This window comes from Zonotrichia leucophrys, chromosome 7 (assembly GCF_028769735.1).
Source record: "Zonotrichia leucophrys gambelii isolate GWCS_2022_RI chromosome 7, RI_Zleu_2.0, whole genome shotgun sequence".
NCBI classification, from domain to species: domain Eukaryota; kingdom Metazoa; phylum Chordata; class Aves; order Passeriformes; family Passerellidae; genus Zonotrichia; species Zonotrichia leucophrys.
This window is the reverse complement of record NC_088177.1, coordinates 1253187-1267008: the sequence shown is the minus strand read 5'-3', so window position 1 is coordinate 1267008 and position 13822 is coordinate 1253187. Positions and strand designations below refer to the sequence as shown.

At 52.8% G+C, this 13822-nt stretch overlaps 1 protein-coding gene across 5 annotated transcripts in view; it reads right to left on the bottom strand.

Annotated features, from left to right (window-relative positions):
* The window catches only part of CACNB4 (calcium voltage-gated channel auxiliary subunit beta 4), a 90520-nt gene extending 78461 nt beyond the window's left edge, over positions 1-12059 (bottom strand). For all 5 annotated transcript variants that reach the window (XR_010441119.1, XM_064718958.1, XM_064718961.1 and 2 more), the window contains exons 1-2: positions 11946-12059; positions 11776-11859 (exon numbers count right to left, since the gene is read on the bottom strand). Coding sequence is in view for 4 of the 5 variants with exons in the window: in XM_064718958.1 (XP_064575028.1) it covers positions 11776-11859; positions 11946-11954 (93 nt within the window). In the remaining variant the exon portion in view is untranslated. The remainder of the gene's footprint in view (positions 1-11775; positions 11860-11945) is intronic.
* Positions 12060-13822: the final 1763 nt, after the last annotated feature.

Here is a 13822-nt window from a genome sequence, read left to right as displayed (position 1 = left end):
GGGAAAGGGAAAGGGAAAGGGAAAGAAGGAAAGGGAAAGGGAAAGGGAAAGGGAAAGGGAAAGGGAAAGGGAAAGGGAAAGGGAAAGGGAAAGGGAAAGGGAAAGGGAAAGGGAAAGGGAAAGGGAAAGGGAAAGGGAAAGGGAAAGGGAAAGGGAAAGGAGAAAGGGAAAGGGAAAGGGAGAAGGGAAAGAGGGAAAGGAGAAAGGGAAAGGAGGAAAGGGAGAAGGGAAGGGAAAGGGAAAGGGAGAAGGAAAGGAAATGGGAAGGAATGGGAAAGGGGAAAGGGAAAGGAGAAGGAAAAGGGAAAGGGAAAGGGAAATGGGAAAGGGGAAAGGGGAAAGGGAAAGGAGAAGGAAAAGGGAAAGGGAAAGGGAAAGGGAAAGGGAAAGGGAAAGGGAAAGGGAAAGGGAAAGGGAAAGGGAAAGGGAAAGGACCAAACCAGAAAGAAAAGAGAAAGGAAAATAAAGGGATGGAAGCAGAGGAAGCTGCTCCAGGAGCAGTGAGTGTGCCTAGGACACATCCAACTGCTCCCAAAAGGAAAAGGAACAATTTTCCTTCCAGAACACCCAAGAATGGGGGAATGAAGTGACAGAAGATGAGTTATGAAAGAGTCACCCACTCTTTAGGGCCACTACCCACATTTTGTGCTCACAGACTCTCTGCACACCAACCAGAGACAGATTCCACCTCCCCTTTCTTGGTCTTTTTCCCCCTCCTCTTCTCCTTCCTCTCACTTTTTTCCCTGGCCATGCTTTTTGTCAGGTTTTGGGGAGCTCTTTTTTTATCCCCCAATCTGTTCCCATCACTGGGCTGATGTGCCACCCTGTCCTGGGCAGCTCTCATGGTCTGGGGAGGGAGTGTCCAACACTGTCACCTCCAAGGGACAAACACAAGCTGTGGCACACACAATGGGAAATAAAAGAGAGTAACAACATTCCCAGGAAAAACAGAAACAAACAACAACAACAATTAAAAAATCAAAACAAGACAAAAAAAAAAACAAACCACAACAACAAAAATCCCCACACGCCGTCCTTATCCGAATTGAACCAGTTACTATAGTAAAAATTTGGGATTTCCCCTCTTCCCACTCTTTTTGTCTGGTACAAAAGTGGGTAATGAGGCAGCTGCTGAAATTCAGTGCAGAGGAAAGAGAGGCACTGGTGGAAAGGAGAGAGCCAAGGCAAGGCCAGAGGGAGCTTCTGGAGGAGAAGGGAGAAGAGAGGAAAGAGGAGCAGGGCCACGGGCTGAGCAGAGGAAACAGCCCCAGTGGGCTGGGGAGGTTCAGGGGAAATGTCAGGATCAGTTTGCTCAGGGATGGGGTGCAAAGGCCTGCAATGGCTGCCCAGGGCGGCGTGGGGTCCCCACACCTGAGGTGGCACCTGGGGACACGGGTCACTGGGCACCACGGGTCACTGGGCACCACGGCGGTGCTGCTGATGTTGGACTGGATGATCCCAAAGGTCTTCTCCAACCTTAACAATTCCATGGCTCATCCCACAAGGATCCTTCCCACGCTCTCCCCTCACCTCCTCTTCCTCACCTCCCTTAACCCCAGCTCATTCCTCACTTCTGAGCATCTCCCACACCACCTTCTCCTCCGAGGAGCTGGGTTCCATTTGGAATTCCTGGAGTCCCTCTCCTCCCACCCAGCCCAGCTGTCCCTGTGCCACCCCCAGGTCACACATGTCCTTTATCCACAGCAGAGCAGAGCTCTGTCCCACGGGATGGAGCCTTTCTCCCGTGTGGGCAGCAGGGAGAGGGAGCAGAAGCTGCTCCTGCTGGCCCAAGGTGCTCAATGCCAAAGCAGCAGGAGAATATTCCAGCCCCAGTTGCCAGCAGGCTCCTGGAAGATGAGTCTCAGGCCATTGACCTCCACTGCTCATCAAGGCCCAAGAAATGCCAAGGGCTGAGGGTGTTTTTATCCCCCTCTGATGAATAAAAAACTCCACCAGGTTATGAAATATCTCCTAATGGGAAAATCAGTTCCCATTGCTCAGAGGAGATCACCCAAGGAATGGACACCCCAATGAATTCCTGGTACAAAAAGTCCACCTGTGAACTTTGAAGTGTGGAGGGAATAAAAGACTCCAAAAACACTTCACATAAATGGGAGTGAACATTTACATGTCAAGGGTTGTCCCCAAGAAGGTCCCATCCAGGAGAAGATCCCCTAAGCCCCTGAGGTGGAGAATGCAACTCACCACAAGAACCTGGCAAATCCAAATCAACATTGGGATTTGGTTGGAAAATCCTCCTGTAATCCACATTTCTCTTTGGGAAGACTCTGTAGTTGTCAAGGTTTACAGGAGTCACTGGTGAGGAGCATCACTGGGATCTTCCCCCAGGACATGGTTGGGATTCTCCTGCTTCAATCCAGGTGTCTGCTGCTGCTTCAGGTCACCCAGCAAATCCCAATAATTATCCCAAGAAAAAAAATGTCTTGATTTCCAAAAGAGCATTTTCAGAAGGGTTTTGGAAAATTCTAGTCTGGAATTCTTGTACTGCCCTGCCTGGCTGGGGATCTGTGATTTTTGCAGGGATATCAAAGTGCATTAAGTGCAGAAACCTGCAGAGATGTGGAGGCAGGGGGGCAGCTCCTGCTGTCTGCAGGGATAAATGGAAATGATGCATTTATGATTATGTAAGCTGGGAAAAGAGAGCCTGGGTAAGCACTGAAAGCACAGCCTGGAGAGGGACCCCCATCCAGCACAGGCCTCGGGAGAAATGGGATCCAGGGAAAGCCAGGAGGAGGTCGTGGTTTCCTGCCTGCTTGTTCCTGGCAGGAAAGGTGGCACTGCCAGGATTCCAGGGACCTTCACTCAAGGATGTTAAATCCCTTATGTGGGACGAGAAAAGGTTTTCCCTGAATTGTGCTGCTCATCATGGAAGTGTCCAGGAGAGGGAATGCTGAGGGTTCACTGCTCAGTGGGAACGGGAGGGGTGGAACCAGCAGGGGGTGTGTGCCCCAGAACCTTCCAGTGCTTCACACCCCTCCCCAGGGACAGGGCTGGGAGTGGGGACACCCAGGGACACCCAGGGACACTCAGGGACACACAGGGACATTTAGGGACACCCAGGGACACCCAGGGACATTTAGGGACACCCAGGGACACTCAGGGACATTTAGGGACACTCAGGGACACTCAGGGACACTCAGGGACACCCAGGGACACTGGGGACAATCAGGGACACCCAGGGACACACAGGGACACTCAGGGACACTCAGGGACACCCAGGGACACCCAGGGACATTTAGGGACACCCAGGGACACTCAGGGACACTCAGGGACACTCAGGGACACCCAGGGACATTTAGGGACACTGAGGACACTCAGGGACACTCAGGGACACCCAGGGACATTTAGGGACACTCAGGGACACTCAGGGACACTCAGGAACACCAGGACACCAGGGACACCCAGGGACACCCAGGGACACTCAGGACACCCAGGGACACCCAGGGACACTCAGGGACACCCAGGGACACCCAGGGACACACAGGGACACTGGGGACACCCAGGGACACTCAGAGATCACGCCAAAGCTGGCGCCACCATTCCCAGCAGCCCGAGGCAGCAGCACCTCCCACAGAAGGGGTGGGGTGTGAAAGGTCCCCAAACCCACGGGGTTTGTCCCAGGGCAGGGAATGGGGCCAGCAGGGATCCCCACCCTCCCTCCCTGGCCTTCAGGAAAGTTTCCCGTTTTTGTCAGAGGGAAAGGGGAAGGCCTTGCTGCTCCCAATCCCTTTTCATCTGGAGACCTCATTACCAGCAGCCAAAAATTCAAACAACACAGGAAAGACACGTTCTTATTCCCACTCTAAATTACCTCAGTTGTCAAATTATCCATCAGTCATTACCAGAATATTTAGTTGGGACATTGGGAACTGGGAATTGCTGCCTGGGCTGGCATTCCCAGAGCAGCTGGGGCTGCCCTGGATCCCTGGCAGTGCCCAAGCCAGGCTGGGCAGGGCTGGAGCACCCTGGGACAATTCCCTGGTGGAACTGGAGGAGCTTTAAAGTCCCTTCCAACCCAAACCAGTCTGGGGTTCTGGGATTCTTTTTATCCCACTTGACTATCAGCCAAATCAGCCAAAACCCCTTTTAACAGCAGATCTTTTTAACACTGTCAGTGGCTCAAGAATTTTTAGATTTTATTTTCCTAGAGCTCTGCTTGATTATTTTTTAAAGCCAATTTGGAAGATTATTCACATCAGGCTTCCCCTCCTAACCCTGAAACCAACAGAAAGGAATTCAGGAATTCTCTTTTTTCCAGCTCTGTGGGTCCCCCAGAACCCAAGGGGTTTAGGATAAAAAGCTGTTTCAGTTCCTTTGTAAAGGTATTTTTTCATTCTTTCCTATTAAATATTGAAGGAGAACAGCACAAGCATCATGCATTCATACCCTATATATCTATGTACATATATCTCTCTATATATATCTATATATCTATATATATATATATATTTATACATATGTATTTATAATCTTTTTAATATATATATTTACATGTTTGTAAAGGTATTTTTTAATTCTTTGCTATTAAATATTGAAGGGGGACAGCAAGAGCATCATGCATTTGTACCCTATATATCTATGTATATATATCTATGTGTATATATATATATATACACATAGATATTTACACACACATATGTATATTTATAACCTTTTTTATATATATATATACACATGTTTGTAAAGGTATTTTTTAATTATTTCCTAATAAATATTGAAGGGGACAGCAAGACCATCATGCATTCATACCCTATATATTTATGTATATATACATCTATATATATCTCTCAATATCTATATATATAGATATATATTTACACATATATATATATATTTATAACATTTTAAAATATATAGTTACATGTTTGTAAAAGTATTTTTTAATTCTTTCCTATTAGATACTGAAGGGGACAGCAAGAGCATTGTGCATTCATACCCTATATATATATATTTACTCCCATATATATTTTTTTACATGTTTGCAAAGGTATTTTTTCATTCTCATCTATTAAATATTGAAGGGGGACAGCAAGAGCCTTGTGTATCCGTATATATTATTATATAATATATTATATTATATCCTGTATATATTTTTAAAATATATTTATATGCTTTTATATGTATATATTTACATGTTTGTAAAGGTATTTCTTGCCTATTAAATATTGAAGGGGGACATCAAGACCATTGTGCATTCATACCATTTATATTTATATTTACTCCCATATATATTTTTTTACATGTTTGCAAAGGTATTTTTTCATTCTCATCTATTAAATATTGAAGGGGGACAGCAAGAGCCTTGTGAATCCGTATATGTTATTATATAATATATTATATCCTGTATATATTTTTAAAATATATCTATATGCTTTTATATGTATATATTTGCATATTTGTAAAGGTATTTCTTGCCTATTAAATATTGAAGGGGGACATCAAGAGCATTGTGTATTCATACCCTATATATTTATATTTATATTTATATTTATATATTGAATATTTAAATATTTAAATATTTATATCTTAATACACAAATACATTTTTATATTTATATATTTGACTATTTATATATTTCTATTTATATTATACATTTTTAATCCCTGTATTTCCTGCCTGTGCACGTATTTTGTCATTGTCACCTCTCGAGCCTCCCCCATTCACATCCTGCTCCCATTCTGCTGCTCTGAGCACGGAGATGCTCGCTGGGATCACACAGCTCCAGCAAAGGGAATTCATTTTATAGGTCAGGCTGCACAGAGCCACGTAAACAAACGCCCACCGCCGCCACAGCCGCACGGATCCCCCCCAAACCCCCCAGATTTGGGGTGAGGAGCAGCCGGATCCCGTTTTCTCTCCATGCCTGCGTTGCTCTCTGTTAACGCCCGGCTTTGCCGGGTGGCTCCGGGCTCAGTGCAAAGCCCGGCCCGGTTGCCATGGCGCTGGTGGGGCGGTCAGCGCTCCGCTGGGAGCAGGACACGGCTGGGAGGGACAATCCCAGCCCAGGGAGCCGTCCCGCTCATCCCCCCCATTCCAGCAGCTCCAACCCCAGCCCCCGTTCCAGAGCTGCTGCTGAGCCCCAGCCCCTCCCTGCTCATGGATGGTGCCCCAATCCCATGGGAGCTGCACCATCCTGGACACCTCAGCGTGGACATCACCCCTGAGGCTCCAAACCTGACCAAAACCCAGCAGCTGGGGGGGTTTTCCCTGGAAAACCACGGGGATGTGCTTGCAAACACAGCACACACAGGATCGCCTCCCAACAGAGCCCCGAGTGAGAGCTTAATTGGGGATTCAATTAGAGCAGGAAGAAACATTCAATTAAACCTCCTGGTGCCACGGAGATTCCCGGGCACGCAGCATTCCAGAGGAAAAACGGGAATGTGCAGAAGGCTGCCGGCCCTGGTGATGACAGAACTCAGGAGAGAAGCCAATTTTCCTACTCCTTGCTTTATAATTAAAAGCAAAAGGAAAAATCCATTTCGTTTGCTGGTATTTCAGCCTGGTGAAGGTTCATGGAGTTACAGAATATCCTGAGTGGGAAGGAAGCCACAGGATCATGGATCCAGCTCCTGGTCCTGCACAGACACCCCAAAATCCCACCCTGGGCACCCCTGGAGTGCTGTCCCAACGCTCCTGGAGCTGTTGGGAATGTGCCCATTCCCTGGGGAGCCTGGGCAGTGCCAGCACCCTCTGGGGAAAGAGCCTTGCCCTAAATCCATCCTGGCCCAGCCCCACAAAGGACACGCTCCACGTGCTTCCATTTCCTTCCAGCAACCCTGGGCAAGGCCCCACCTGGGCATGCCATGGCTCTGACCCATCCACACGGGCAGCACCTGCAGGAGGATGGAGGGATGGCCTCTGCACGGCCTTGGGCCCACCTGCACCTTGCACACTGGCAGCTGGAGGGAAGCAGGGCTGACTCCTCATTTCCCAGCATTTCCTCCCTGAGGTCACTGCAGCCATCCCAAACCCCAGCCCTGCCCCTTGGTGGGATGGTTCCTCTGCAGCTGCCAGGGGACAATGCCATGGGAGCTCCCCAGTCCCTCACAGGGAATTCCTGCCATGGATTGTCCCTGTGCAGCCCTGCAGGGAGCAAACCAGCCCCAAAAATCACCTGGAATTGGCCTCAGGCCGTGAGGACTGACACAACAACAGGGCCAAGTGTCCCAGGCCAGGCTGGACATTGGGCTGGGAGCACCCAGGGACAGTGAGAGGTGTCCTTGCCATGGCAGGGACCTGGGATGGGAGGGGATTTAAGGTCCCTTGAACCCAAACCATTCCAGGATTCCATGATTCTGTGCAATGAGCAGAAAACACTGCTTTGCCCCAAAGCAGCAAGGCCCTTTTGGAAAGCTTTTGTGAACTCTGTGGTGCTGAATGCAGGAGAAAACCCCAAACCTGAGGGAAAGTCAAGCAAGACACCCTGGGAACTCTCATTTCACTGCAAGCCTTAATTCCCCTCTTCGACTCAACCTAAATATTTGGATTTACAAAGTCAAATCTTGACTTTTACAAACCAAATCCACTGTTTCTTCATCAAATGGCACACCCTGAGAGCTGAGCTGAGCTGAGCACCCTGATTCCAGCAGGGATGAGGCACAACCATGCCAGGGCTGCTGCTCTGGGGAGAGGGCTCAGCCTTTTATTCACCTGTCAAATGCTTAAACAGCTCCTGAGTGCTGCACAGAGGAAAATAAGAGCCCAGCCTAAGGAATAATCACATTCCATGACAGTAAGCTGTATTTTAGAAATTAATGACTCATGGCAGGATTGAGCTCATCCTGAGCTAAATTACTGAACCTCTGCTCTGCTCCTCTGCAGACACGATTTTTATCCATTTAATCAGTGCTGGATTTTGAGGAATGCCTGGATCACTGCAGGCTCCCCCTGGAATGGACCCTGCTCCCAGCAGCTGCAGGGGTGACCAGAGTCTCCAGGTGATGCTCTGAGGAAAAGGATTTTGAGACCAAAAAATGCAAAATTCTGGGAAGAATTCAGAGATGGTCACTGACCAGCAGAGCCCTGTGGAAACAAGGCCACAAAACTCTTTTTAAAGATTCTAAATTCTTTTGTCACAATATCCTCAACCTTTGAAGTGTTGTTACAGCATGAGAGCTGATAACACAAAATGCTGCTCTTCTCTTCCTCTCAATATTACACAGGAAAAATTACATTTAAAAGGGGGAAGCACGAGTGCTGCCAGAGATGCAGCACCAGGTGTAACTAAGTCTCAAAAGAAAATTGGCTTTAACCTCAACTATCTCTAAAGAAGCAGCAAAAACTTCCAGAAATAAACTGCACGTCTAAATATAGTTTTGTGTGAAGTTGAATGTCCTTGGGCTGCTCAGGGACACTCCAAGTGGCTTCACTTGGAGTCTCTGGCACAAACTGGAAAGGATTTCCACTGATTCCCGTGAATGTTTCTGCCCCTGCCCGGCTCCCTCGGGGATTGTGCGGCCCCTGCCCGGCTCCCTCAGGGATTCTCCAGCCCCTGCCCGGCTCCATTTCCTTCCCTGGACACGCTCCAGCCCCTCGCTGTGAGGGAAAAATCAAAAAGTGGGAGAAAACATGAGGGGGGGAAGAAATGAGGGGAGTCTGAGGAAGGCTTTGATGCAGAGCTTTTCCCTCCTGGATCCTCTTTTTCTCTAGGCCAAGCCCTTCCCAGCTCCCTCAAGAATTCTCCAGCCTCTTCCCCAGCGGGGTTCCCTTCAGGGTCTCTCCTGCCATGAGGGGAAAATCAAAAAGTGGGAGAAAATGGAAAATGTGAGGGAAAAAAGAAGTGAGGGGAGTTTGAGGAAGGTTCTGCTGCAGAGCTTTTCCCTTCTGGATCCTCTTTTTCTCCAGGCTGAGCCCCTGCCCGGCTCCCTCAGGGATTGTGCAGCCCCTGCCCGGCTCCCTCGGGGATTGTGCAGCCCCTGCCCGGCTCCCTCGGGGATTGTGCAGCCCCTGCCCGGCTCCCTCAGGGATTCTCCAGGCCCCGCCCGGCTCCCTCAGGGATTGTGCAGCCCCTGCCCGGCTCCCTCAGGGATTCTGCAGCCCCTGCCCGGCTCCCTCAGGGATTCTCCAGGCCCCGCCCGGCTCCCTCAGCCCCTCCTGAGCCTGAGGTGTGAGGGAGAACATTCCAAAGGGAGACCCTGCCTGAGGAAGTGTCTCAATCTCACCAGCATCAGGGCTACAGTTGGCCCAATAAAAAGCAAAATGTGTAAATATTCCTCTGGGAGACATTTGGAGAGGAGGTGAAGGAGAAAAATGAGGAGAAAGGGAAGCTGAACTTCCACCCCAGCATCCCAAGAAGTGCTGGATGCTCTGACACAACCTCTTGCTGTTGTCCTGCACAGGTCACAGCTTTTGTCAGTGAAATGAATCTCATCAGAAATCTCAGGGAATAAATTGATCCTGCCAGAATTCCAAGGGAAAACACCAAACCCTGTGTCACAAACGCCCAGAAAACACAAGGAGGAGTTCTGATGCCAGCGTTGTGCGGAATCACAAGCACATGTTTCCAGCTGCCCTAATTAGTGTCTAATAATTGACTCCTGTCCCTTAAGGGGTTCTTGGCTCTAATTGAGCAGCACCTGCCACGTCAGAGGAACAGTTCTGTGCACCCATTCCTTGCCCAAAGGCCACACTTGACCCCTTCAGTGCCAGCTCTGCTGCCAGCCTTGGCTGTGCCCGGATGTGGGGCCCATCCCAGCAGCTGGGAATCTGCATCAGGAGTCACTCCAGGACAGCAGGGACCCCACTGCCTTTGGGGGTGTTCAAACATCATCCCACGGATTCCCAGCACCCGCCTGGCTGTTCCTGGCAGCACAGGAGTCCCCCTGTGCCCTCCAGAGCAGCATCTCCCCCAGCAGAGAGGGCACTGCCAGCCTGCAGCTGGGAGCTCTGTCCTTGTGGACACACACACAGTCCACAGACCCTCCCTGCTTCCCAGCACACGGTGTGGACAAAAAAAATGCAAATCCAAAAGCTCCTCCAAACGTTATTCCCTTCCTAAATTAGATTGAGCAACGGATCGAAACCAGAAATTAAATGCAACATAATGAAAAGTCGAGTAATGAGTTCAAATCCCAGGGAGCTGCTTCTCTCCTGGCACAGAAGGAAACCAAGGATGTCATTTCCATAGGTACTGAGGGCTTGGGAAGAAGCTGGTGCTCAGTTTTTCATGTATACAAGATGTACAAAAGATTTAAACTCCTTTGGGACACTGATTACAGATCCCACTGACAGAATTCCCATTTGTTTTTAAATCAGACCCACAAGCACCACAGCGCTGCCTGAAGCTGATCCCTGCTGGTGGCACTTTCTGTTCCACTTGTGCTTGCAGAGCCTGATTGTTATGAGGGAGAACTTCCCTGTGGGAGGGTAAAGGACAGGGAAAACATCCCATCACCTGATTTTCCTGCTTTTAACTGGAAGGGCCCATCCAGTGTGGATGGGGGAATGACCCCCAGAGGGGTCAGGAGGGAAGTGAGTCCCCCAAAACCAGACAAAGGCCTGGCTTCCAAAATTCCAGGTCATTCCTGCTGCCTTGGACACCGGGTGATGCCAAGGACCCTGTGCCCAAACCCCCAGCCCCGAACTCCCAGGCAGCACAAATGCACCTCTGGAAGCAGCTCCCCTGCAGGCTGAGAGCTGCTCCAGGACATCTCCCAGGAGCACCCACGGCAGCATCTCCTCAACCCTCCAGCATAACCCAAAACTGCCTTTCTGCTCGTTTATCCTTGCTTCAACTCCAGTCTGCACGGCTCAGATCACCCTGAACGTCACACTCATCCCGACACTCTCACATGTCACTCTGGGAACGGGGCCTGCCAGCCCCAAACGGCTGCTCCGGGCCGGGGCCGTGACCAGGAGGTGCCAGCAGGCAGTGAAACCTCCCTGGGTTATTGAAATCCCCCTCTGTGACAGAGCAACCTCCACGGCCTGAGCACAGCACGCTGCCACGCGTGCCGAGTGTCCCTGATCCACCAAGGGCCCGGCTCTGCTTCCCCTGAGCCTCCTTCAGTCCCTCTGGAGTCCCTGGGATGCAGGGTCATGCTCTGGGGAGTGCTGCACACGCTGGACTTGGGAATGAAATGGATAATATTTACTGCAAACAGGGGTTTGAGCAGAGAGTGATGCTCTGGGGGACTCGGGATGCATGTCTGTGTCTGAGCAGGGACAGCTGGCAGGCAGAGTGGGAGACTGGGAACGGGGATGGAAAAGGGGAGCAGGGATGGAAAAGGGAGGCAGAGAAGGAAAAGGGGAATGTTAGCATGAGGTTCCACGCTGATGGCTACCAGTGCTCCTGCAGTGCACGGGGCTGCTGTGCAACCAGCTCCGAGCAGCCCAACCTCACATACCGATGCTCTTGACACACTTAAAACCATTTCCCTTCCAGAAATCCTCAAGTCAGGAGATCACTAAAACCTCAGCTCCCATTCCCTACGCCAAGAGCATCTCCCGGTGTCCCGGGGAATAACGAGGAGATGCCCAGCGGGTCCGACAGCGCCGGGAGCCCGAGGCGAGGACGATCCGTGCGTTCCTCCGGCCGCAGCCGGGCTCTGGGGCCGCTCCCAGCCCCGAACTCCGCCGTGCCCGCAACTCCAGCGGTGCCGGAGCCGGAACCGGAGCCGGAGCATCCCCGGGCAGCGGCACCGCCGCGCTCCGCACGGGGTCCGGCCCCGCCGAGCCCCGGAGCCCTCCGGTTGTGCCCGAGCCCCCCGCTTGTGCCCGAGCCCCCCGCTTGTGCCGAGCCCCGGCGCTGACCTGCCGCAGGATGAAGCTGGTGGAGGTGGTGCTGCCGTCCGAGCGCTTGAGGCGGCTGCGGCGCGTCGCGGTGCCCCTCGTCACCTGCCCGGGGACAAAGCATCAAGGAGGTGTCCCTGTCCCTGTCCCGGTCCCGGCCCCGGCCCCGCCGCCCCCGGCCCCGCACGCACCGCGGCCATGGCTCCGCTCCCGCTGCTCCCCGCGCTCCCGGGCGCTCTCCGGGCGCAGCGGAGCCGCCGCCGGGGCGGAGCGCGCTGGGGAGGGGGCGGCGGGCGGGGGGCGGCCCCGGGGCGGGGCTGGGACGGCAAAACCCCCGGAGCCCGGCCCCGGCACGGTTCCAGCGGAGGGGCGAGCCCGGAGCCCCGCCGGGCGCTGGGAGGGACCGCTGGGGATGCTCACCGGGAGAGGGGAAGGATCCGGGGCTCCGGGAGAGCTGGAGAGGAAATGGGGACAAGGCATGGAGGGACAGGAGCCAGGGAATGGCTCCCAGCGCCAGAGGGCAGGGATGGATGGGACACTGGGAATTGAGAATTCCCAGAGCAGCTGGGGCTGCCCCTGCATCCCTGCCAGGGTCCCAGGCCAGGCTTGGAGTAGCCTGGGATGGTGGGAATGTCCCTGCCATGGCAGGGGTGGCACTGGATGGGATTTAAGGTCCCTTCCCTGGGGGATACCCTGGGCAAGCAGCGCCCTCGGTGCCCACCGGGCCCCTCCAGCCGAGCCCCAGGCCCTGCCCAGCCCTTCCCACATCCATCAGCACCGACCGACAGCACTCCCAGCCCGGGAGAGATCCATGCCCAGGGCACGGAGGAAAACAGCTCAATCAGGAGATGAGGAGCTGGAATAAGATCCGAGGAAGATTTGGAAGCAGGACCTGGATTACCTGCGTCCCACTGCCGAGCATCACCCAGAGACACATCTCACCTCCCACCGGGATGGGCACAGCAGCAATGGGCACACCCTCACTGGCACTGGCACTGGGATGGGCACAGCAGGATTGTGCACACACTCACTGGCACCGGGATGGGCACAGCAGGATTGTGCACACCCTCACTCACTGGCACTGGGATGGGCACAGCAGGATTGTGCACACCCTCACTGGCACTGGGATGGGCACAGCAGGATTGTGCACACCCTCACTCACTCACACTGGGATGGGCACAGCAGCAATGGGCACACCCTCACTGGCACCGGGATGGGCACAGCAGGATTGTGCACACCCTCACTCACTCACACTGGGATGGGCACAGCAGGATTGTGCACACCCTCACTGGCACTGGGATGGGCACAGCAGGATTGTGCACACCCTCACTCACACTGGGATGGGCACAGCAGGATTGTGCACACCCTCACTCATTCACACTGGGATGGGCACAGCAGGATTGTGCACACCCTCACTGGCACCGGGATGGGCACAGCAGGATTGTGCACACCCTCACTCACTGGGATGGGCACAGCAGGATTGTGCACACCCTCACTGGCACCGGGATGGGCACAGCAGCAATGGGCACACCCTCACTCACTCACACTGGGATGGGCACAGCAGGATTGTGCACACCCTCACTCACTGGCACTGGGATGGGCACAGCAGGATTGTGCACACCCTCACTCACTGGCACTGGGATGGGCACAGCAGGATTGTGCACACCCTCACTCACACTGGGATGGGCACAGCAGGATTGTGCACACCCTCACTGGCACCAGGATGGGCACAGCAGGATTGTGCACACCCTCACTGACACTGGGATGGGCACAGCAGGATTGGGCACACCCTCACTGCACTGGGATGGGCACAGCAGCAATGGGCACACCCTCACTCACTCACACTGGGATGGGCACAGCAGGATTGTGCACACCCTCACTCACTGGCACTGGGATGGGCACAGCAGGATTGTGCACACCCTCACTCACTGGCACTGGGATGGGCACAGCAGGATTGTGCACACCCTCACTGGCATGGGCACAGCAGCAATGGGCACACCCTCGCTCACACCTGCACACTCTGAGCACAGCCAGCATCCTCCTGCCTCACTCCAGACACCAAATCCTT